At 37.0% G+C, this 24,327-nt stretch overlaps 2 protein-coding genes across 4 annotated transcripts in view; one reads left to right on the top strand and one right to left on the bottom strand.

Annotated features, from left to right (window-relative positions):
- The window catches only part of LOC306851384 (hypoxia-inducible factor 1-alpha-like), a 12,806-nt gene extending 2,109 nt beyond the window's left edge, over window positions 1-10,697 (bottom strand). Inside the window, exons 1-12 of one of the 3 annotated variants that reach the window (XM_079387567.1) lie at window positions 10,558-10,697; window positions 5,577-5,767; window positions 4,857-5,008; window positions 4,010-4,094; window positions 3,760-3,872; window positions 2,555-2,742; window positions 1,471-1,577; window positions 1,143-1,290; window positions 583-797; window positions 323-459; window positions 150-245; window positions 1-76 (exon numbers count right to left, since the gene is read on the bottom strand). The exon at window positions 1-76 is cut by the window's left edge and continues 55 nt beyond it. In XM_079387567.1, the coding sequence (XP_079243693.1) occupies window positions 1-76; window positions 150-245; window positions 323-459; window positions 583-797; window positions 1,143-1,290; window positions 1,471-1,577; window positions 2,555-2,742; window positions 3,760-3,872; window positions 4,010-4,094; window positions 4,857-5,008; window positions 5,577-5,767; window positions 10,558-10,580 (1,531 nt within the window). In that variant the 5' untranslated portion in view covers window positions 10,581-10,697. Of the gene's footprint in view, window positions 77-149; window positions 246-322; window positions 460-582; window positions 798-1,142; window positions 1,291-1,470; window positions 1,578-2,554; window positions 2,743-3,759; window positions 3,873-4,009; window positions 4,095-4,856; window positions 5,009-5,576; window positions 5,768-5,974; window positions 6,139-10,557 lie in introns of those variants that run through there. The other 2 variants (XM_079387568.1, XM_079387569.1) reach the window with 2 other exon arrangements.
- Window positions 10,698-11,733: 1,036 nt separating this feature from the next.
- On the top strand, window positions 11,734-23,308 carry LOC306851380 (protein NPAT-like). The gene is made up of 17 exons (XM_079387562.1): window positions 11,734-11,938; window positions 13,916-14,034; window positions 14,131-14,191; window positions 14,278-14,356; window positions 14,437-14,477; window positions 14,969-15,181; window positions 15,268-15,343; window positions 15,448-15,571; window positions 15,669-15,760; window positions 15,859-15,940; window positions 16,023-16,119; window positions 16,210-16,320; window positions 18,341-19,657; window positions 19,814-19,923; window positions 20,004-20,094; window positions 20,483-21,756; window positions 22,827-23,308. The coding sequence occupies exons 1-17, from the start codon at window positions 11,902-11,904 to the stop codon at window positions 22,905-22,907; spliced, it is 4,005 nt and encodes a 1,334-aa protein (XP_079243688.1). The 5' UTR covers window positions 11,734-11,901; the 3' UTR covers window positions 22,908-23,308.
- The last annotated feature ends 1,019 nt before the right edge of the window (window positions 23,309-24,327 follow it).

The raw sequence follows: 24,327 nt of genomic DNA, 5'->3' as shown, positions 1-24,327 counted from the left end.
GCAGGAAGGTCAACTGGAAGTCATCATCCATGGAGATATATGGTGCCAACATGTCCAAATCAAGCTCATCCACAGCCTGTCAGAGAATGAAAGTGTTAAACACCCATGACTGATCTTCTGAGATGTTTGAAAAGAGATCTGAGAACTACCTCTGATTGTCCTTTCATAGTTACACTCTCCTCCGGTTTGAGGGCAAAGAACTTCTCCACCCCATCCATCTCCATAGGTAGCTCTTCAGCGGGGCTCTGAAACAGACCCTTAAATATCAGATAAACCATTCAAAACATAGATACCCAGACAAACTACCAACTCTCATACACACCGCAGCGGGTGGAGATTTGGTGGGCCTGTCGAATATTGGAGAAAGGAGCTGACGGAGTTCAGGCGTACAGAAGTCCTGAGGGCATTCTGGGACAGTGCTGGGACTAGATGGACAGCAGAAGGACAACTCCACAACATCTGTGAATAATATAAAGCACTATTAGGATGAGAGTACATTTATGCAAGAATACACAATCAAATCAATTTTAGAGGACCAACAGCAAACATTCCAATTCTGTAGAAAAGCATGATCATGAGCACCTGTTAGGGAAATGACAGCGTCTCCAGAATGAGGTGCCAGCTGCAGTAACTCCTCTGGGTTCTCCTTCATCTGGAGGAAGAGTTTCGCAGTGCTGCTCTCCTCCTCCATGTCGGAGTCCTCCCCCTCCTTCAGCACACTCAGCTTCTCAGCTCTGGGTTTTGATTTCTCACAGGTCTGTTCTAATGAGAACACAACATCCGCCTCTTCTACACCACTGCCGGAGAGAAGGAGAAACATCATTCACACCAGGGTTATTTTTGTCAACTTAAACTGAAACCATTAAAAAAACATTCCTTGCATATGAAAATTAGAGATGTTGCCTTGGTGACTAATTGAAATAGAATAATTTAACATTATTAATTTACAAACATATAAAAAAGTGTCAAAAAAAAACAAAAAAAACTATAGACATAAAAAATAATTACTAAAAAACAAAACAAAATTAATATTCAAAATATATATAAAACAAACTACAATAGTATATAAGCAATGAAATGACATGATCTACCATAAAATAGGGCACATGAAACAGATGTTACACCAGGTCTGATTGAGGTACCTGAGGATAAAGTTGAGGCAGACCACAGCTTCGGGTTGAGAGGTCCTGCTGTTGTAAAGGACAGTGGCTTGAGTCTCAGTCCACACAAATCCTCCATTTTTAGCCAGGAAGCGGTAATGGCTGGTGCACACCTGGCCTTTGGAGAACACTGCAAGCGCAAAGGAAAAGTTTAACAGTTTGTCATTGGTAATTTTTTCATTCTATAAAGAAATCATCAGAACACAACAATGTTATCGTTGACATTGTCACAAAGTTTTAAACAAATGAAGGTGATCACTGTGTGGGGTTATGGTTAAGACTAACTATGTTGTGAAAAACTTAAACTTACAGATGTGTAAACTCCTGGTCACATGATCAAAATCAAGGGCGTGATAAAACTCATAGGCAGACCGGCCAATCAGATCATCGGGTTGGTATCCAACAAGCTCAGTGACTCTGCAAACACAGAAAGTGGTCAATAACTATTTCAAGTCTCCTAACTTTATTACAGATTATTATAGTGATGCTCCAAGTGAAAGCTTTCATTTTGCAAAAACTGGAAACTAAAAATAAAGCGTGGTGCAGATTTTATATATTGCTACCACTTTGCATCATTAATTTATTCCACAAATGTTACACGTTGTCATATGAACAACTAATCAGCAATTATAACAATTTAAACTTCAGTAAGTTCAGCAGCAGTTCAGTGAGTGAGTCAGAATTTGATTCTGACTGATTCAGTGAGGATTCATTACTGATTCAAATATCTTGAGTCTTTCAATGAATCATTCAAAGAGTAATTTATTGTAAGTTGGACTACATTGGTCTTGCAATTATTTTGAACTGCAAACACATTCATGGCTCATGTAAGCATAATTTCTTTTGCCATGGTGCTGAAGGTTCAACAGCAGTGAATGAAACACTATTTAGTTCATAGGAATTTGCATCCATTTAAAAAACTGTTTACGGACATCTCCAGCATAAAATGTGATTGTTGTGTGTCTGATCCCAACACTGAGATACTATACATATCCTGTGCCCTAAGTGCAAGCCGAGAGAAAAACACAGGAAACCCGAGTCACATGCTTTTTCACACCATGAATGAAATCTGCCTTCAGCTGTCACATGTAGGCATTTCAAAAATATCCAGTGAGAATAAAACATCAGCAGCTACAAGGCTCATTTAGGTTTGCAGATTGAGTGAGTAACGTTAGATTCACTTTTACATGTGTGGGTAGATTAAACCATGAGTAGGACGACAAATTTGGACGCTGTACATCGCTGCTTCAAAGAGGTGAACTGAGTGCACTCCTACACAGAGAAACTCAGCTGACCCGCTGGAGTTATCAGACACTGCACTGTCAAGAGATTTATTTGAACTTTTACGACCTGTGTTGAGTACTTCAAAGAAAATATGCATGAGCATGTCTTACCGTCCGTCACATTGTGTGAAACTCAAATCCATATTATGGCGTGTGAGGAAAGTGCTGCGGTCTAGTGGGAATTCAACGCTGGAGGGGTGAGGAATGGGCTCGCACAGCAAAATCAAGAAGCTGCCAGCAGGGGGCTCGTTCTCACCATCGCTGATGAACGTTTGCATGTGTCCTGTGCAATGAAGGACCTGGGAAAAGAAATGGAAAATAATTTTAATAATACAATTTCTAAATTATACTAAATTATAAAGTAATTCCAATCTGTACTTTGGCTAAATATACAATGCAATTTAGAAGTTGCATAAAATGGTGATTTTGGTTTTATTTTATTCAGCAAGGATGCATTAAATTAATCAAAAATGACAGTAAAGACATTTTTGATGTTACAAAAGAGTTCTATTTTATATAAATGCTTTTTTTTTTAAAAACTTTATTCATTAAACAGTACTTAATTATGTGGAAACTGGTAAAAAAAAAAAATTCAACACCGATAATAATAAAATTAATAATAGTAAGCGTTTCTTGAGCACCAAATCAGCATATTAGACTGATTTCTCAAGGATCATGTGACACTGAGGACTAGAGTAAATTATCATTTTAAATATATACTTTAAATTGTAATAATATTTCACAATATTACGGTTCTATTCTGAATTCAGACAGTTTACAAGCTAATCAAAGTTTCATACTGGCTGTTTGTTCATTTATCTTCAAAAAAAAACAGATGACTAATATGAAAACACAATATTGTGTAACATGACGTGCGAAGCAAGCGGTCAAGCTGGACCAGTGCCTCCTGGCTTGGCACTGAACGTAGCTGGATGTCTGTCCTTCGGCGTATTTTTGTCCTTTTTGTGCACTCATGGGACTTGACCCCATAGCTCAACAAAAAGCCGGGCTGATGTGAAGCGGTAATGCTGATACTGACTTGCATACCCCTCAGAGCAAACTATACCCGCTAAAGACGAGCTAACAGGTGCTGCGTGTGAAAATAGCTAAAGGAAGTCCAACACCAGGACTGATTAAACCTTGTCACGCCATTAAATATTTTATAAAAACAAAACTAAAAAGCAGAGTTCGTGACACAATGACATTTCTAAGAGTTTGAATATGTCTTGGGTCGTTTATGCACCTTTTCTTCCTATAGTTTAATTTCTAAAACACATTTAATAGCTATTTTTACATAATATTCATAGTCTGTGTACCTTCCAGTTTGCAGACTTGATATTAACTGTTCTCCCTGTGTGGGTGAGTGTGCTCTTCATCCGAAGAAAAAAATTATGTTTGGTTAACTTCTCTGTCTTTTTCTTTGAAACACCTGTGAATGAAAACAAATTCTTAATTGTCAGTCCCACACACAAGCACATGAGACTTAAAAAAAACTCAAACAGTAGGTCACTGCATAGCAGCTAAATTCAAGCGAAAAGATCCTTTGACCTAAATATCTTTTATTACCAGGTCTTGTGGCAAGAATGTCTCGTAATTCTTCCTGGTCACAGGGATGAACAAATTCATACACGCTCTGTCCAAGCAGCTCCAGCTTTACAAAACCATATAAGAAAAAAAAAAATCTGCAATTTAAAATGACTAAAACATCATGACACAAAACAGTATTTAAGTTAAAAAAAATAAATAAAATTGATTTGGCACAGGAATTTTTGCTAAATATGTCTACATGTGGCTTTTTTCCACATTTACCACATTCTTATAAACATTGTTGCGGAATATGCATTGCACTGATGCAAAGGAATAAAATTAGCTAAACATGTTTTAGTTTAATAGTTTAGTTTTAGTTTAACATGTTAATAGATGAACTCTATAAATGCAACTCATTTAATGTAGGTCAAGTGTATTAGATTTCATGCCCTTTCCAAATCACCCACTATCATTCCTTAAATGCTTTCACTGTAATATAATTGTGTTTTTAGTTATCTAAATTATTTTAAGAGATTCCTTTTCATAATATATTACAATATAATGTGCCCAGTGTCATAATTTTTTTTTTAGCCACTGTACTGGTCAATACTAACCTACATGAAACGTTGTAATTCCCTCCTGACAGAACACAGCAAAACAACATTAGACTGCATGTGTTCCCCCAGGAACGGACCTATTCTAATGGGTCTGGTCACGCACGTAACGTGAACATTGTGCCTCATACCACAGCAGAGGAATCCAAAGTGGCACTATTCCTAGGTCACATGCTGCTAGACTGCAGCCAACATGTTTGAAATTCTCAACTTGGTGAAACTGACACTGTTTTGGTTTCATGTAGTACTTCAATATGTGGGGTGACACTTACCTGTGTTATGCCGATGTATTTGCTGACACTCTCTGAGAGGAAAACCATGTCCCCTTCCTCAGTCATCACCAGAATAAAGCCAGCCAGTGCCTGCTGATAAAAGGCATCAGTGGGATTCTCAGTTTCTTCAGTCGGTGTTTTGGTTGGCCCTGCTGGATGTGACAAAATTAAATATTAACATTAGTAAATATTAGCCAAAGAATGTTATACAAGCCATGTTCCAACATAAGCTGTACATGCTATCACCAGTAAGATCAGTAAGATTTAACACTTTCATTCAGCAAGAATGCATTAGATTAATCATAAAGATTCAGTAACAATCTGTCGTTTTACTGAAAATCAGTAAAGATTTTCAGTAAAACGACAGTAAATGACAGCAAAAGTTTTGGGTTGTTTTATGCACCTGGCATCCAGCAATTGCCTGCACAAACATATTGTGGTCAGCACAAACCAGGTTTATCCTAGTTGAATGTTAACCCAAGTTTAATGCAGTCTGGGCCGTTTTTTTCTTTTCACTTGTGCAATAGAGATGGATTTGCTCCAAAATACTGCAAACATCCCTCAACCTAACTATACATGATTATATTTAGTTGCACTTATAACATTGTTTTCTGCCTGCTGTCCATACCCCTATTCACGCAGACCTGTGACCCATTTTAGGTCCAAACCAACCGAGGACCACTGCTAGCCCTCATACAGCTCGATTTTAGCAGAACCCACCTGACTGGATCAAGTGGTTCATGCGCAGAAAGCTGAGCGTCAACCTCATGATGGCGGCTTTGTCCAGGTGGGAGGCGATACGTCGTGGAAGGGGTAGTGAATGGGCCAGCTCGTAAAACACCTCAGTCTCCTGACTCCTCCTGCAGCGGGCCGCGTCACGCGAACGCACCTTCCGCTGCTCCAAACTGGGCCTAAATAAGGAAAAACAAGAAAAACTAACTTTTTAAAAATGAACTCCGAATATCCAATCCTTAAACAAGAAACTAAAGAAGAAAAATCAAGTTTTTGCAATGTCATTTCTTAGCATAAAGCTTTTTAAATTTGCAGTTTCCACCGTTTTTCTTCATCCAAAAATTAACACAACAACAGAAAAACATTCCGTTCTCTCCAACTCTTACGTCATGTTCTGTTCGTCCACAATAAAACTGTCCCAGCTGTAATTGGTGTGTTCTGGTGCTGTGTATCCTAGTCTCGCCAAAAACTGAGTCCCAGATAAACTTTTTAAAACGAAGGGAGGAAAGCCCTCACTCGGTGCCTTTCACTCACGCTCCCCTCCTCCACTGGCCTTAAGCATGTAGTAAAGCCTGTCCCACAACCCTCCCCCATGCTTCCTATCTGACAGAGACCCTCCCAGCCCTCGTTCTCTGACCTCCTTTGTGCTTTGAACAGGACTGAACTCTGTCGACCCTGACATTCCAAAATGACCCATCAAACAGTTGCCAAACTCTCAGCGGATACTTTATTTTTTGGCATAATAGTCAAACAATTCCTTCAGAAAAAACAAAACAAATTATAATATTGCATATAAATTAAAAATTACACACACACACACACACACACACACACACACACATAAAAAGGTCAAAAGAACAGCATTTATTTGTAATAGAAATCTTAACATAAAATGTCTAAACTTTTGATCAATTTAATGCAACCTCATTGAATAAAAGTATTAATTTCTTTCTAAACTAATCCATAGTCAAACATATACAGGTCTGGATTAACTTTCCTACTGCCAGAACATAATTAGCTCTCCTAGTGGCATTGAATTGTTGCGTTATTGTATTTCATGGTGTAGTAAACAGGACACTAATGCTGTACAGCATGTCTGCACAAGCTGGGCTCCAGCATGGTTTCAGGCGGCACGTAGTCTGTGGTGATTCAAGTCAGGCTCTGTACACTTTGGTTAAAAAAATAAATAAAAACAAATTCAACACACAGGAATCAGTCTGTATAAGGACTTGCACAGCCAGAATAAACAAACAGTCATGCATCACGCCCTGGATCAAAACCTCTATTTGGAAGCACATGACTCTAATTTAACAACAGGGCATAAAACCAAGACAGCATCACAGCGATGTTGGTTTGTGAGAAAAGGAGCACTGAAGAACAGATCCAGTAATTTGGTCAATAATAATAATGCTATTTCACAGAAATATTATGCCAACTTCAAACATAAAACTAATCAGTAAGCACTCAAATGATAAAGTCCTAAAACAGAACAATAAATGGTAATCCGCCAAAGCTAACATGTGGTTTTACACATCTATAACAAACTTTAAGAGCGGTCAACATTTTGCAGGTTTTTATTTTACACAAAACTGATTTTTATTTTTTTTTGCAAGCAGCACCATATAGCAACAAAACACGTCAAATAAAAAAAGAAAAAAAAAGCTTTTTGCTCTGAGTGATGAAAACTTGATCCTTGTACAGTACATAAAATCTTATCAAGATGGAAATCAGTCAACACATTTTATGTCAAAAAACTGTCTGAGACAAGCTGAACCAAGATCCAGCATCCAATTTCAAGCCCCAGGCGACCACATCATATTACACAATAATGCAGTCTCAGCCAGTGGTCACTGCGGGAGAAACTCGTAGAGACTGACCATTACTGAAACTTACCTTAACCCCTTCTAAAAATAAACAGAAAGATCACATTTATGATGACACTGGAAATGGATTTGTTCTGTAGGACTGTTAAAAAAAAAAAAAAAAATCATATATTCATCAAATGATTGCCCTTTTTAACAAATTTTAGGATTTGCATATTCTGGGAATGTTGTAGTAGGATAACCGGATAAACTTTGGTACTGCACACTGCAATCCAATCAATGAGTAATAAGATATAGAGAGTGAATTATATTAATTACAAATATATTTAAAACTATGACAAGTTTCAATAGAAATGACATTAAAGTCATCTGAGATAAAGCTTTATCGACTTTCTGAATGTTGAGTGCAAACACATTTAATCTTTGGCAAATCTCATAATGCATATTTATTTTTCATACATTTGTACATAATGTTGTGATGCCTAAATTTAGTAGCATATAAAATGACTGATTTCAGTCAGGTTTTGTCTTTTTTTTAAAACAATACTGAATGTATAAAATATTTTACATAATATAAAAAAACAAATATGTATGCTACAATTCAAAACTGTCGGTAAGATTATTAGTCTTCAGTTTCTCGTGATTCTTCAGAAATCATTTTAATATACTGATTTGGTGCTTAAGAAACATTTACTATTATCAGCACTGAAAAAGATTTAGCTGCTTAATATCCTTGTGGAAGCAACGACATTTATTTGAAATATATTTTCAAATAAGATTTTTTTTGACCAATTTAATGCATCCATGCTGAATAAAAGTAGGCTATTTGTTTTTTTTGCAAAACTGACCCCAATGTTTTGAATGACCATGTAATGCAGTAAACGTGACATCTTAATGACTTTCAAAGCAGTGCACGCTCTTGAGCCAAAGCTGCTGTAAATGAATTCAGGAACACCGTGTCCTTCAGCTTTGTCACAACAGTCACGCCCAACCCTTGTGCTGTTTGTATGGTTAGGGATTTACTGTGAGTGTTATTATGTATTCTGGTAAAATGTCAACACCCCATATCAGTGTAGGTGGAACTGGAAGTGCAACCCATCCCAGCCTGTTCAAACGAACTCCTCAGAACCTCACGGGATAAAGGAGGAATGTCCATGTCAAATGATATAATGATTGATATGAAGCTGGCGGTACATCAGCTAATGAAGCTGTATGATTTGTTAAAGAGATTGATGAAAGGTGTAAATGTCACCCAAATTACTTCACAACTCTCAACTTTTCCTTAAAAAGTAAAAACATACTCATCCTTGCAAAGCAACAACATCAATGTGACCATACCATGTGTCCATATGTGTAACAGTCTTTGCTTTTTCATGTAGGCTGTTTCAGGAACAAGGTGTTCTCTCTGCAAACTTGTAGTGCATATGCAGTGAATTTGCAGCACGTTTACTTTTCCGTCAATCGTCAACCCTGTGGTTTTATTCAAGCGCGTCAGACGAATGTTATGGGATGTTTTTTTCTATAGGACTGATTTTTTGACTCTTGCATGCTTGTGCAGCTCTGGGTCTCTTTTCAACTGCTCTGCTGAGGCTCATGCAGTTCCTCTGACTGAGTGAGCGAGCGTGTGTGAGAGGTTCAGTCAAGTTCGTTTGCACGGTGACGGGAGGGGGAGACAATGTGAGTTCTGCCAATAGTAAGGTTGAACACAGGCAGTAGTCTCTGCTATATGAAGACAACAGAGAACAAAATGTTCTCTGGCCCATTTACTTCATTCTGAACGTGTGTACTTCATTGCTTTCAGATATGTGGGTTGATACAAAATACTTTTAGGAAGTTGGCACGTCTTGTGGTGTGCTGTGCATTACTCATAATTTAAACAGCATTTTGATCATTATTTTAGAAGTACTATACATAGCTCTCATGCGATTAATTGGTCTCACTTTATTGTGTGTCTTTAACACCATGTACGAACATTGAAATGAAACAAAAAACATTCAGAATATTTGTTGCATTGCAACTAAGTTTTTCTTCCATTTAAAAAAATACCCGAATGTTAAGTTTTTGTAATTAATTGCTGAACACATTAAGTACATTTTACCAAAAAATGACTATTTTTGATGCAAGTACATAGTTGCAAGTATTTTCAAAAATAGGGCCATTAAAATTATTTTTTTAAATAAAATAAAAACTTTAAAACAAATGATGAGCAGTTACAGAACCTAAGACATACAATTTTCTTTAAACATTCATATTGACCTAAAATATGTTAATAAAATTGCTTGCTCTCAAAACAAATGAAAGTTAGTTTATTATCAAATACATTAGGCTGCAATGTCAAAAACTTAAGGAACGTCATGTTTTGTGTAAAAGAGGAACAACAGACGTTGTTGTTGTTTTTTGGCAAAACACAAACCTTCCATTTTAACCCCATCTCAAGAAATACACTTTTCAAGCATTATAATCACTAATATCATATACAGGGTGAATTCAGATCATTTTGTTATTTTGATAGCGGCACAATTCACCCTTTGTGTGTTCTTCCTTCTCTAAAAGTGCTCTTTATCATATCTTATTTACCAGCCCACTTAATGTGAAAGTGTTAACCAGCTTGTTAAACAAACAGCTCATGACATGGATTATGCAAGATTATGGTCATTTAGAACAAAGGTTTAGGACTTTATCATTACTCTGACTGTGTAAACAGTAAACAGGACCCAAGAACACCGTCTTCAGTTCAAGCTGTTTTATTGACCATGTGGTCCTGAAGACCACTCAGACCTGTTTTTGTTGTTTGAAGACTTTACTGAAGCTCAGCTGGGACAAAACATCAATCTTAAGACTTCAGAGCCTTTGTTTATTATTTTAAATGGTGTATTTGATAGCGATGTGCAATAAAATTGATACGCCTATTGTCTTCACAAAACAAACGCAAAACCCTCTCAAGGGCTCATTTCAAGATAGATATGAAAAAGAAAACACGGACCTATTACTATGAGCTAAAACCAAGGCTAGTATAGATCAATCACCGACTGCACGCTCATGAGGCCATCCGTTACATCGACTGGAGGATCTGGTTTCCCCGTTTTATATCTAAACCCACACGACATACCTCATTTATAAATGCTCTAGGAAAACAAACGCCTTACCCTTTCGTCGCTGAGTTCACCATCTCTTCAATTAAATCACTGCAATCCGAGTTTTGCTTGAATACACCGCAGACGCAACTGTCGTCTGCAGCTTGTTTATCTCTGCCGTCTCTGCTCTAAAGGGGCTTTTTACCGTCTATGGGCTCCACTGTATGTGGGGAGTGTCAAAATAAAAGTCACGGCGGGCATAGTCATTCATTCTAAACAAATATAATCATCGACTGTCTGAAATTATCATTGGTTAAAACCATAGACTGTAAAAAAAGATTAAAATAAGGTTAAAATAAGTATAGTGTGTTTTAAACACAATTTAACTGCAGAGGTATTTTAATGTAATAAAATAATAAAACAATAAGACAAATAATAAATAATACGATTTTCTATCTTTTTAATTGAGATTTTAACTATCTATCTATCTATCTATCTATCTATCTATCTATCTATCTATCTATCTATCTATCTATCTATCTATCTATCTATCTATCTATCTATCTATCTATCTATCTATCTATCTATCTATCTATCTATCTATCTATCTGTCTATCTGTCTGTCTGTCTATCTGTCTGTCTAGCTCTCTATCTATCAATCTATCTATCTATCTATCTATCTATCTATCTATCTATCTATCTATCTATCTATCTATCTATCTGTCTGTCTGTCTGTCTGTCTGTCTGTCTGTCTGTCTGTCTGTCTGTCTGTCTGTCTGTCTGTCTGTCTGTCTGTCTGTCTATCTATCTATCTATCTATCTATCTATCTATCTATCTATCTATCTATCACACACACACACACACACACACACACACTTGCTCTCTCTCGCTCCAGCTCTATAATCAAATGTAAAAAAACAAATAAATAACGTATAGTGCTTATAGATATAAACGTCATCACATATATAAACTTATAAGGCTTAAAACATTCAAGAGATCTGGGACTCTAAACTAAAAAAGAAAAGAAAAGAAAAGAAAAGAAAAGAAAAGAAAAGAAAAGAAAAGAAAAGAAAAGAAAAGAAAAGAAAAGAAAAGAAAAGAAAAGAAAAGAAAAGAAAAGAAAAGAAAAGAAAAGAAAAGAAAAGAAAAGAAAAGAAAAGAAAAGAAAAGAAAAGAAAAGAAAAGAAAAGAAAAGAAAAGAAAAACTACATTTCCCTTTATTTCCTCGCGATTATTACACAAACAATATCCGGGTCAGAGGAGGCGAATTTCCGCGCCTTTTCGCAGTGGAGATGGATGAGAGGGTTAAACGACCAGCAATATTTCAGCTGTATTATCACAGTATGGAATAAATTAAACTTTAATACACATGCTTCAGATGCAGATGATTTGGTGAGACAGGATAACACTGAAGTATGTTGCTCCCGTCTGACGTCGCCAGACTTGTGCTGGGTAAGTTCACCCTTGTGTCTCTCTTTAGGAGAAGCTAGTAGCTAATACTCCGTTCCTAATTACTGTATATGGAATTATGGAATTCGTCTCCAAAACTGCTTGGTAGTGGTAAATATTTAGGCCATTTCGAAATTGAGACACCTGTGTCAGAAAACTGTCGTTCTGAGCTCATCAGTACGAAGCTGTGATGTGTGAAAACGAGATGATCGATAACAGTAATGGATGATTTATCTGCTATTGTCCAATGAAAATAATTAAATCTGATCAGTGGGTCTGATAAATAGCTCTAAATCTTCAAATGATCAGTTAGACCCTCTACCAACTCCTTTAGTAAAAGCATGTTTACCATCCTTGTTGCCATTGATTACTAAAATTGTTCATGCTTCACTTGTCTCTGGTCCTGTACCGTCATTTTTTAAATCTGCTATTATTACTCCCATACTTAAGAAGTCTGGGGCTGATCCATTTAACTTTGATAATTTCCGTCCAATTTCAAACTTACCGTTTATCTCTAAGATAATAGAAAAGTGTATTGCAATTCAAATTCAAGAACATCTCTCTAATAATAATTAGTATGAACAATTTCAATCTGGCTTTCGTCCTCACCATAGCACTGAGACTGCTCTTGTCAGAATAACCAATGATCTGTTGTTGGCAGCTGACTCTGGGCTTTTAATCATACTTGTCTATATTGATTTGACTGCTGCTTTTGATACTGTCTCACATGAGATACTTCTCGACAGGTTGGTTTCTATTGGGATCACTGGCACTCCTCTGTCTTGGTTTAGGTCGTATCTTTCTGGACGTATTCAATTAAAACATTTTAGATCAAGAATATCAACAGTTACCACTGGGGTTCCCCAGGGTTCTGTTTTGGGCCCGCTTCTTTTTATTATTTATATACTTCCTCTTGGTTACAGTTTGAGGAAACGTGTTCATTTTCATTGTTATGCGGATGACACCCAACTTTACCTGTCTGCCAAACCCACTGGTTCTTTTCTACCACCATCTTTATCTAGCTATTTAGTTGAAATTGAACATTGGCATTCAGCTAATTTTCTGAAGCTAAATGGCAACAAAACTGAGGCCCTACTTATTGACACTAGATCTGTTTTGTCTAAATCTAATGGTTTTTCTTTGTTCATTGACAATAATGCAATATTTCCTTCTTCACAGGTTAAAAGTTTGGGTGTTGTTGTCATGGATGGCACACTATCCTTTGAAACTCATTAATAGTATCACGCAGACTGCATACTTCCACTTGCGTAATATTAACCGTCTTCGTCCCTTTCTTTCTACCAATAATACAGCAGTTCTTGTTCATGCTTTTGTTACTTCACGTACAGACTGAATGCCCTTTTCACTGGTGTTCCTGCTAAATTGCTACATAAGCTCCAGTTAGTTCAGAACTCTGCAGCTCGTGTTCTTTCTAGAACACCTTTTAATGAGCACATTTCTCCAGTTCTTCAGCAGTTGCACTGGCTTCCAGTAAAGTATCGAGTAGAGTTTAAGATCTTGCTACTTACTTACAAGGCACTTCATAATCTTGCACCTCAATACCTTAATCAACTTCTTCATGTCTACACCCCTTCACGTGCTCTTAGATCCTCATCTTCAATTTCTCTTGTGGTACCTCGGATTCGACTAACTACCATGGGTGCCAGATCTTTTAGCTATGCTGCCCCCCGCCTATGGAATTCCCTTCCCAATGATATTCGCAATAGCAATTGCTTGCTGACTTTTAAAACACGTCTTAAAACATATCTTTTTATACAGGCTTTTTATGATCTGTATTATTGAGTCTACTGCATTTTACTTGTATATATACAGAGTGTGTTGTGTGTTTTTGTTTTATGCTGTGACTTGTATTTTTTAATTTTGTGAGGTGACCTTGGGTGTTTTGAAAGGCGCCATTAAATAAAATGCATTATTATTATTATTAAATCTGAAATGATGTCATTCACTTTCAACTTTCAGGCTACCTGCAGCAAGAAGGGCTCACTACCACAAGCCGAGCCTTCATCTATGAGAGTCCAAACCTGAAGGAATATGCCGAGCATAGCTCAGAGGACGGGGTCATCCCTGCCTGTGTGTTTGTATGTGTCAAGCTCATGATTGATAACATCAATAAACTACTGGCCTGTGTTAAGAAGACATGTTTACTAGATAACAATTTTGTTGTTCTTTTCCAGTCTCTTTTTGGAAAAAACCTGATTACGATTTTAAATGAATATGTTGCTGTTAAAGCAAAAGGTGAGTGCCCTTAAAAATAAATGAAATGTTTTCAGATGCACAGTGAATCTGTTTCCATTTTAACATGTTTGTCATTTCTTCTGCAGAAACAAGTCAAGAAAATCAAATCCCAGCTGTGATGACATCATTGTGGAAAAAGCTTGACTTCACACTCAATCAAATCAAGTGAATGAATATTTGTTTACATTGAATGTTTTAATTTTTTATGCACTGTATTTATTAAAATATTTCTGTATTGTCCACAGGTCTCTGCAGAATTCTCCTGCAGTGCAGCTTAATCAACGACGTGAGTTTTGCTCATTGTTTGAGAGAAATTGTGTTCTTGATGACTTGGAATTATTGATAGGCAAATATAATAGATGTATAACACAAATATTATATATATATATATATATATATATATATATATATATATATATATATATGGCATGGAATGTAAAATACATGCACAATTAACACACACTACCATTTAAAAATTTAGGGTAAGATTTGTTAATGTTACTATTGTTTATTTGATAAAAAAAAACAGTAAAAACTTTATTATTTTAAATATACATTAATTTTTTTTTAATTCTTTGATAAATAGAAAGTTCAAAAGTACAGAATGTATTTGAAATATAATTTTGTTTGTATCATTATAACTGACTTTGCTGTCACATTTCATAAATTTAATGCATCCTTGCTGAATAAAAGTGTTAATTTCTTTCAAAAATCTTACAGACCCCAAAACATTTGAACTGGATTGTAATTTATACATTTTTTTTTTCTGTCACTAAGTGCGCACTATGAATAGCATTCAAAATATGAGATGTCAACAGAGACCCTTATTGGCATCACATTCTCCCATCATTGGGCACCTACCTGTGACTCCAGCAGTTCAGTGTGTCCCCAGCACTGTGTCTACCCCTCAAAGCATGCTGGGACATTCCACCCCAGTGTCTTACACTTCCCAGCATGCCAGACCTTCCACTCTCTGCCTTAGTCAGCCAGGTGAGTCCTGAAAAACATGTTTGAATCTCACTTTTGTATAATTTGTAAGTACCCTCTTTCCATTTAGCTGTCTTACATCTTCATAGGGGAGTCACCGTTGCAGATACTGGTTCCTGATAATAGACTGAATCCAGGACCTTTGTCTCCGGCCCGCAGGAAATGGTAAGATGAGCGTGATGACGACACCAGATGTATGTCGCAGTTTCACACTTTCTATCTTTTCCAGATCAATCTGTAACTAGATCAATCTGTGTTTTCTGTTGCAGTGACTCGCCGAGGCGGAGAGGAGGTGGTCAGTTGGGTGCCAGCGGGACCACCAGGGCCACCGTAGTGTCCAGCACTCTCATTGTGGAATCTCAAAGTGAAGAAACTGTGACGGAGAACCTATCTGTGAGTCAGGCTGATTCATTTTTCATTTTTTTTTGTTTTCAAGGAGTTTCTATTTACTCCTGCGTGATTGAAGATTATATGTTTCTTTTTTTAACAGCAAATAGTTATAGAAAATGCCAGAGAAAAAATTCTCAATGATAGATCCTTACAAGAAAAACTTGCTGAAAACATCAACAAAATCTTGGCAAGGTAAATGCTAAATAATGGGCAAGAAACAACTTCACATAACAAAAAAAAACTTTATTAACTTAACTTACCAAGCACATGTTGTAATATCACTTTAACAGTGATAATAGTCCTCAGACATCAAAAGCTGGCTGCAGTACCGTGGAACAAGAGCAGTCAATTGATGAAATCCTGGGCCTCCAGGTGTGTGAATGCACATCTTTTACAGTTCGTTTTTTTATATCTTGACATCCATATCAAGCTTTAACCTGTGAAATTGTTTTAGGGGGAAATTCATATGACGGATGATGCCATCCAAGACATTTTGGCGCAGACAGAGTCAGACCCAGCATTTCAGGCACTCTTTGACCTCTTCGACTATGGTAGGTTTGAGCAAATCAAATTCTGTTATAAAAGCCAAACTGATTTTTTATTTATAAGGTCTCACTGATCACCTTTCATATTGTTTGAAGGGAAAAGTAAAACGGCTGAAGGCAGTGAACAGGCTGATGGGAGCTTCAGTACTAATACCAGCGCACAAGAGAGTGATGAGACTGGGCATGTAGACAGCGCTTCTGAAACCGGTAAGATTGCTCGGCTTTACTTTGTAAAGCAGCACAGGTAATTTCCTGTGTGTACATTTAATTATATGAACAATTAGGGGTGTGCGATATTGACAAAAAATAATATCTCTATTTTCTGGGATTTTATCAATAATGATAATTAGACAATATTTTGATGAGTGTGTTATTGTGCTCGTACCTTAAGGACTACCATAGACAGCTGACTCCTAAAGTTTTTAATGTTCTTCATATTCTGTGTGGTGGTCAGTTCACACTGATAGAGATTAATCTTTTCAAGTTTAAATAGATTTTTACATAGGCATTTTTACCTTTATAAAGCCATTTTTCTAAAAGTGTCCATTATCTTTTGAGTCAAATTCTTAGATTTAATCAGTGAATAAGAATAAGACACTTGGGCAGTTGCCAAGCAAATAAAAAACAGTATCAACAAAATTCATCTTTGCAATGTAGAGGAAACACAGAAGCTGCATGTGAAGTGGCATTTAGATGTATTTGCTGTTTAATGCAGGACATGAATGCATTAACCTGCAATTACAAATGCATAATGTTTTGATATTTAAAAAAAAAAAAGTCTCCTAAAACAGGTTTACATGCATCCAAGGAAAAAAAAAAAAAAAAAACTTTAGTTTTCTCAAAAAAATAGCTTTAATTTGACCTCATTTCTAAATGATTCCTAAACGATTCGTGCAAAGCAATTCAGAGAATCAGTCTCTCTAAACCCCTCCTTCCCATGAGCCCTCACTGCTGTGATTGGTCAGATGGAGCAGTCCTTTGTGATTGGTCTACCACATACAGCGCGAATGACAGCCATGGGCGGACATTATGCAAATGTGTTACTTTGTGATGTACAGCCGTAACAGAAAAAGATTTGAATTCCTAACGACTCGTTTAGGCGATTGTGAACCGACTTTTTTTTTTTTTTTTTCTTTTTTTTTTTTTTTGATAGGCAATAACGTTATATATCGTGCACTTCGGCTTCACAACTTTGCAGAAAGTTTATGTTCACATACTGCTACATGACACACTGCATGAAAGGTAATATTCGAAAAGGCATAATAGGGGCACTTTAATTAACTTAATTTATTGAACTGTTGTACAAAATTAATATCACATTTGTAATCATGGTAATTTTTGAATTTGTGATCATTCGAAATGTATTTTAATAAACTGAATCATGCAGTGAAAGGATGTACTCTAAATTTGCACATGCACTAGTCTAGAGTTCTTCACGTAATGTATGAGTGTGCTCTGTAGGTGTGTTTTGTTTGGTTTTTGCGAAATACTAGCTAATGTCAAATCGAACGTAGTTAAAACAACAATTATGATATTGCAGACGATATATCGCACACCCCAATGAACAGTGGTTCAAAAGTTTGGGGTCGATGAATTTTTTTACTTTACTTTACTTTTAGTCATTTAGCAGACGCTCTTATCCAAAGCGACTTACAAATAAGAAAAAGTAACTAAAACTAAAAGCTAACACTCTGTAAATACTCTATACACACCCATTTAAGAAAATTTATTTTTTTCATATTTTAAGAAGTTTTTGAAAGAAGTCTGCTCTGCTCACCATAGCTGTGTTTATTTGATCAAAAATACTCTCCAACAATTTAAAATAGCTTTTTTTTTCTTCTTATTCTTCTTATTATTTATTCCTGTTATGGCAAATTTTCAGCAGCATTACTTCAGTCGTTGGTGTCTCAAGATCCCTCACAAATGATTCTAATATGTTTAGTTGATGCTTGGGAAACATTTCTTATTGTTTATAACAGTTGTTTTGGGGAAACTGATACATTTGTTTCAGAATTCTTTGAATTAGAAAGTTCAAAAGAACAGTGTTTATTTGAAATAGAAAACTTTTGTAACATTATAAATGTCTTCACTGCTGTTCCTGATCAGTTTATGTCATCCTTGTTCAATACAAGTATAACTTTGTTTAAAAAAAAGTCTTATTGACCCCTAACTTTTTAGTGCAGAGACGATATATAAACTGTTGTATGATTTTATTGATGATTTTAAGGCACTGGACAGGAGGATTCCACATCAGGAGGAGAAAGTAGTGCACAAAACCTAAGCACCCAGTCTGAGTCAAAAAGCACAAAGAAATCATCCAGTCTTCGTAATGAGACAAAGTCTGCTTCCACAGCTTCACAGTCACGTATCGTAACCAAACAAACAGGGCGAGGATCCACAAACTCCAAAAGAGGACTAGCCAGGACTAGAGTTTTATCTGGTAATAAACAATCCAAAGGTGCCACTTCAACTTCAAGGTTGAACGATAAAGCGGATTCGCGTCCACCTGACCAAACCGTATCAAGCTCTTCTTTGACAGAGGAAGGAGTTGGCATGGAGATAGATGAACCAGAAATTGAAGCCTCTGAGAGTGTAAATATCCAGCTAGTTACTCTGGAGAGTTCAAGCACCAACGAAACATCAAATGACAATAAAAGCTGTCAAGTTCCTGTTTCAAGCAAGTCATCGCAAACCACATCCACTACTGAAACCTCAATTAACATTTCTGTGAATGAGCCAGGGAGAGTAACAGGAATGACCATCGGACAGAATGAGGATATGGGAACCTCTTTATGCGTTCAAAGTGAGGCTGTGCCCTCACTTTGCTTGCCTCAACCTGACACAGACACATCTTCCAAAATGGCTTCTCCGCCCTCTTCAAACAAGACGGCTTTAACTCCTTCCAGCATTCAAACTCAATCCAGTACTGTCAAAAGCATTCTCCCTACATCAGGTGCTTCATCTACTGCTACTACGCCATGCATTTCTGACGCCCCGGCCAGGGAGCCTGATCCCAATAAGATTGTGTCTCTGAAAATCATCATCAGTGATGAGCAGGACGAGGTCTCAACTGATGCAGCGCTGAACCAGGCAGTTTCCAGCATCACAAGTGACCACATCCCCACCATTTTCCTGTCCTCTCCTGCCAAATCGCCTGTCAAGACTTTGCCCGCAACCTCTGCGGTCATTACACAAGAGGAAACAGCTCAGGCTGTGAGCTGCTTACAGGGGGCAGAGGGTGTTGGATCATTCGGAACACCTATAAGGAGCGTGCAGAGTAGTGGACAGCCTGCGTTGGGACGTTGCGCAGGTCAGGAAACCGGTTTCATTCAGCTGTTGCAACCTAATCCCACCTTTGGGCCTTCAAGTAGCTATTTCGTCGTAACCGATCCGGCTGCTGCCGAGCAGCGGTCAAATGTTGTGCTGCTTCCAACCAATGTGCCTCAAGGGACCGTGTCTTCTATGCCGCATGTGGTAGCGACTCCACCTCGCCAGAGGACTGTGGTTTCCATGGGAGCAAATGTCTCTCAGACCTATTCGCCTGGTGAGTGAAAAGTTACTTTGATTATATAAGACATTTTATACTTTTATTTAGGTTGTATGTTTTTGTGTTTATGTTGAGGTACGCATTTGCAGACTTTATTTAGTGTACCTCGGGAGTAAGGGTGCATGTTTGAAATTCCAATTGAATTTTTTTTAGGCTCTACAATCATTATATCTTCTCCAGTTCAGCCCATGTTACAAAATGTGATGCTTCCAGTATCTGTAATGGGGCAAAATACTGGAAAACTCACAGTCCTTCCAAATCAGGTTAGAAACTTTGATGCGTACAGGTTTTGTGACAGAATAATTGTTTTATTCTATTTATAATTACTACTTTTTTTGAACAGATGTTGACTTTGCCATGTTCAGCCACTGTAAGGCAGCCTGCAAAGGTTATTTCTCAACATAAATTGGCACCCAAGGAAAACACTGACATGGGTAAGACAGTTTTCATTTCTTTATTATAAAATATTGCTATACAAAATTGATAAGTTTATGTAATTATTTATATACTTAATGTGTTTATATACTTACATTTATACAAACACACACATAATATATACACACACACACATACATATGTTTTTTTTTTTAAATAATAAAAGTATTTTTTTAGAAAGGTAATCGTATTATGCTAAAATGTCAATTAATGTTTTACCAGAGATTTAAATTTGAACTAGATTCCTAAATTAGACAATTTTTTTTTCACTTCCATCTTTAGCATAATTTGAAAAATGCTCTTTAGCAACTTTTTTTTAATCTGAAGGTTACAGATTTTGTAACGCATGTTTGTGTATTATGCATCAATGTAATGACTGATTTTCAGGTAAAACTGGCACATCTGGGTCTGGTCAAGTGCTTCCCCAGTCCTCTGAGCAACAAAAGAGTGTGAGCGCAACAAGTCCCAGCCATCGGCGGATACTTTGCTTTGACGTCACACCTGAAACCACTGCAGCAGGCCAGAATTCTTTACAGACAAGCACACTCACATCTCCTGCTGTTACTTCCTCCCCAGCTCAGCAGGTTCAGAAAGAAATCACACAGACTGAACCGAAACGGCCTTTAGTTTCTGACACTTGCAAAAGAAGAATAGAAACCATTAGGCTGCCAGAAGTAAATCCCAAAGCGGGTAAAAAGATCTCTGAAAAAGTCACCATATTTCATCAACAAAAAGAAGCCCCAAAAAGCAAAGTGACTGAAAAGGGACCAAATCTAATTGCTGTATCAAATGCCAAGTCTTCCAACAAAGCTGCCATTGAGCCAGATGCTCTCATTAGCTCAGAATCACCGAAAAAATCACAAGCATCACAGAAGGAAGATGGCGGAGTGGTTTCAAAATCATCTGCTCCAGGGCCAAAAAAGAAACCAGCAGGCAACACAAAGGACAGCACACAAGAAGAATCTCGTGAAAAGAAGCAGTTAAAACCAGCAGAAAGATCCTCAGAAAAAACTGCCTTGCAGAACTCTCCAGGCGTCACTGCAAATAAAGAAAATGAGCTGGAGAGCTGTCAGCGTCAGACACTTGCACGCCCCACTGAGGATGTCACACCTTCTTTGGCAAAATCTACAGCACCCCTATCAAGCAGTTCCAGTAAAACCTTATGCAAGACAAGCCCTCTAACTAAACAGGCCGTTGAGATGCTGCAGGACATACAAGGCCAGGCTCCCACAGCCACTCCACCAAAGAGACAGGTGGCTGGATGTCCAGATCTCCCGCTCCCAAGAACACCTGGACCAGGACGTGCACTGGAGGAGCTGACGGATGGATTGAGAACCCCGTCCCGGCAAAGGCTCAGGAAGGAGGGTGAAAGAACGCCGAGGCATCTTCCCCCTCCTGCCACACCCGATATCCCCTCCTGCAGTCCTGCCAGCGAGGCGGGGAGTGAGAACAGCATCAACATGGCCGCCCACACTCTCATGATCCTGTCACGCGCCGCCAGGACAGGAGGACCTCTGAAAGACAGCTTGCGTCAAGAGGAGGCCAGTGCTGGGAAATCTGCCATCCCTAAAGGAAAGAAGCGAAAGCAAATTGAATCGAGCCCTCCTGCAAAGAAAGAGCTACAGCTTTCCAGCTCCTCGAGCAGTAAAAAGAAATCAAAGGTGAGCTGATTTTTTTTTTTTTTTGTGAAACAGTCAAGATTGACCACATCTTAACATAGTGAGCAGTCTAGATAAGCCCCCATCAAGTGTGCAGCAATAGTAGCAAAATTAAGTTTTTAAAATCATTAATGCCATAACATAACATCCTACATTTTAAGGCAATTTCATAATATAGTGTGGGAAGCCTAGTGAAAAGTGAAATTTTGTGTAGCATGAATGCATTTACACTCCAAAATTATAATGGCATAAATAAGGTTATGAGCTTGGTATTTTAAATTAGTTTTTTTAAATATACAAATATGAAATGTTGGAAAAAATGCAAAGAAAAGCTACTCTTAAATATAAAATGTAAAACTGTATTATAGTATTAAATATAAAACTGCCAGTAGGTGGCAGCAAGTGGCTGTCTTGATGAGTGAGTCATTGAGGCATTTATTCAAATGATTAGTTCAAAAACGCTGAATCATTCAGTAACGGAGCTGCAATTCCAGGTTTTCAAACAGAGATGGCAACAAAAAGGCAAAATTTACAGACTTTTTGTTTTGGCGTGACCATGTTCCTGTCAATACATCCACTATCAATCACTGTTTACACTAAAAGTAATAAAATCAGAATCATTCTCACCAAAATTTTGGTGCTTCCATAATTAAATGTTTTAATCAGATTAGTTGTCCGGTCGGGGAAGTAAAATTCTCTTTCACTTGCTCCTTCAAAAAATCCACTTGTCCCACACAAGCATTAATGTCGAGCTAGAATTGTTTTAAATCTATTTTAATCAATTTATTTTTAGTAAGTTAATTTTTAATTTAAAAAAATATTAATATTTAACAAACTACTCCATATTAATACTTTTTTTAGCACTAAATAGGTTAATATATAATGCTAAAATCTGAATCAAGTCACTAGTGCCTGAATGTAATTGCCACCAACAAAAGCATCTCAGACCAGTTATTTATTCCATTTATATACCTCATGGCAGTCCAGCCAATCAGAGAAGTCTTACTCATTTTTGTCTATTTGTGTACCTCAGCTGATACATTGCTCGGCTGAATTCCTTTTTTATTTTTCAGAAACAGAAGAAGCTGCTGGACTCCTTTCCTGAAGACCTGGATGTTGATAAATTCCTGTCATCCCTACACTATGATGAGTAACGAGGCTGAGGACGAGCCGTGCTGCTGGCCACCATTTCAGGGACATAACAAGCCATTTGTGCTACTGAGAGCGATTAAAAACAGATCTATTCAGTACCCATTCTGAGTAGCTGCTTTCTGTTTTACATCCAGAATGTGAGATATTGTACATAGACACCATATTAGCCTAATAATCATATCCATACATTTAAGATATACAGGCCCAAACTAATTAAGCACTCTTCAAAACAAACAAACTGTCTTTTTTTTGACTACATTTGTGAAAGAGAGGTGATTTCCTTTGTACAGCCTGTAGGTGGTATTCTTCCTTTACAGTATGGATAGAGAAGTTGAACATTATTGTTTTTTGTCCTTTTGATGGTTTATTATATGATGTATTTTAATAAATCACTATATGATTGAATATTTTTTGAATGATTTCTGTGTCCAGCTGTGGCATATTTATATGGTGCAGACCTGCAACAGTTGCATATGCCCAGCTTGACTGAACACTTCATTTTTCTTTAACTATACATTTTCTTTGATAATAACATATCTTGAGCAGCAAATCAGCCTATTGGAATGATTTCTGAAGGATCATGTGACACTGAAGACTGAAGTAATAGCTGCTGAAAATTCAGCTATGCCACCACACGAATATATTACATTTTTTAATATTTTAAAATACAAAAGTTATAAAAATTGTAATATTATTTCCCAATATTACTGTTTTTACTGTATTTTTAATCAAAGGCATAATTGGTGAGCACAAATACATTTTCTAATGTACTGTTACGCAACATGTTTTGGGAAAGCAAGGGAATGTACTTATATATGATATTGTGGCTTTTGAGGTAAAATGGCCAATGGGAGTGAAATCAGGGCAAGCAAGGTCCTGTAAGTACTGAAGGCAACAATAAATCATTTCCCAGCTGTTTAGCATTCTCTGTACTCGTATACGCTCTGTTATTTTGATAGCTAATCCAAACTAGGTCAACAAGCCATATCAGAGACGCCATGTCTTAGTGCTTTTACTTCACTTTTCATTTTTGCACCTTTTTTTTTCATGATTTTCAGGCCAGCAGCACTGAATCAGTGTATTTTTAGGTGTAAAATGTTAGGTGTAAATTGAAATATAAATCAAAAATTAAGCAACGTAATACTTGACACGTGAAGTAAAAATTCGTATTGATTTGTTAGTAACCTCACATACACATTTTGAAATATAAAGGTTTCCTATTGGCGTTTATGGTTTCATGAAAAACTTTTAACATCCATGGAATCTTTCCAGTGCACAAAAGTTTCTTTATGAAGTTAAAAGGTTCTTTAGATTATTAAAATGTTCTTCACACTGATTTTTTTTTTATTGGTTCTTCAGGGAACCAAAAGTGTTTTTTTTTTTCTATTGCATCGCTATTAAAATATAATACATACATACATA

This window comes from Barbus barbus, assembly GCF_936440315.1.
Source record: "Barbus barbus genome assembly, chromosome: 31".
NCBI classification, from domain to species: Eukaryota; Metazoa; Chordata; class Actinopteri; order Cypriniformes; family Cyprinidae; genus Barbus; species Barbus barbus.
This window is presented reverse-complemented; position numbering and strand designations above follow the sequence as displayed.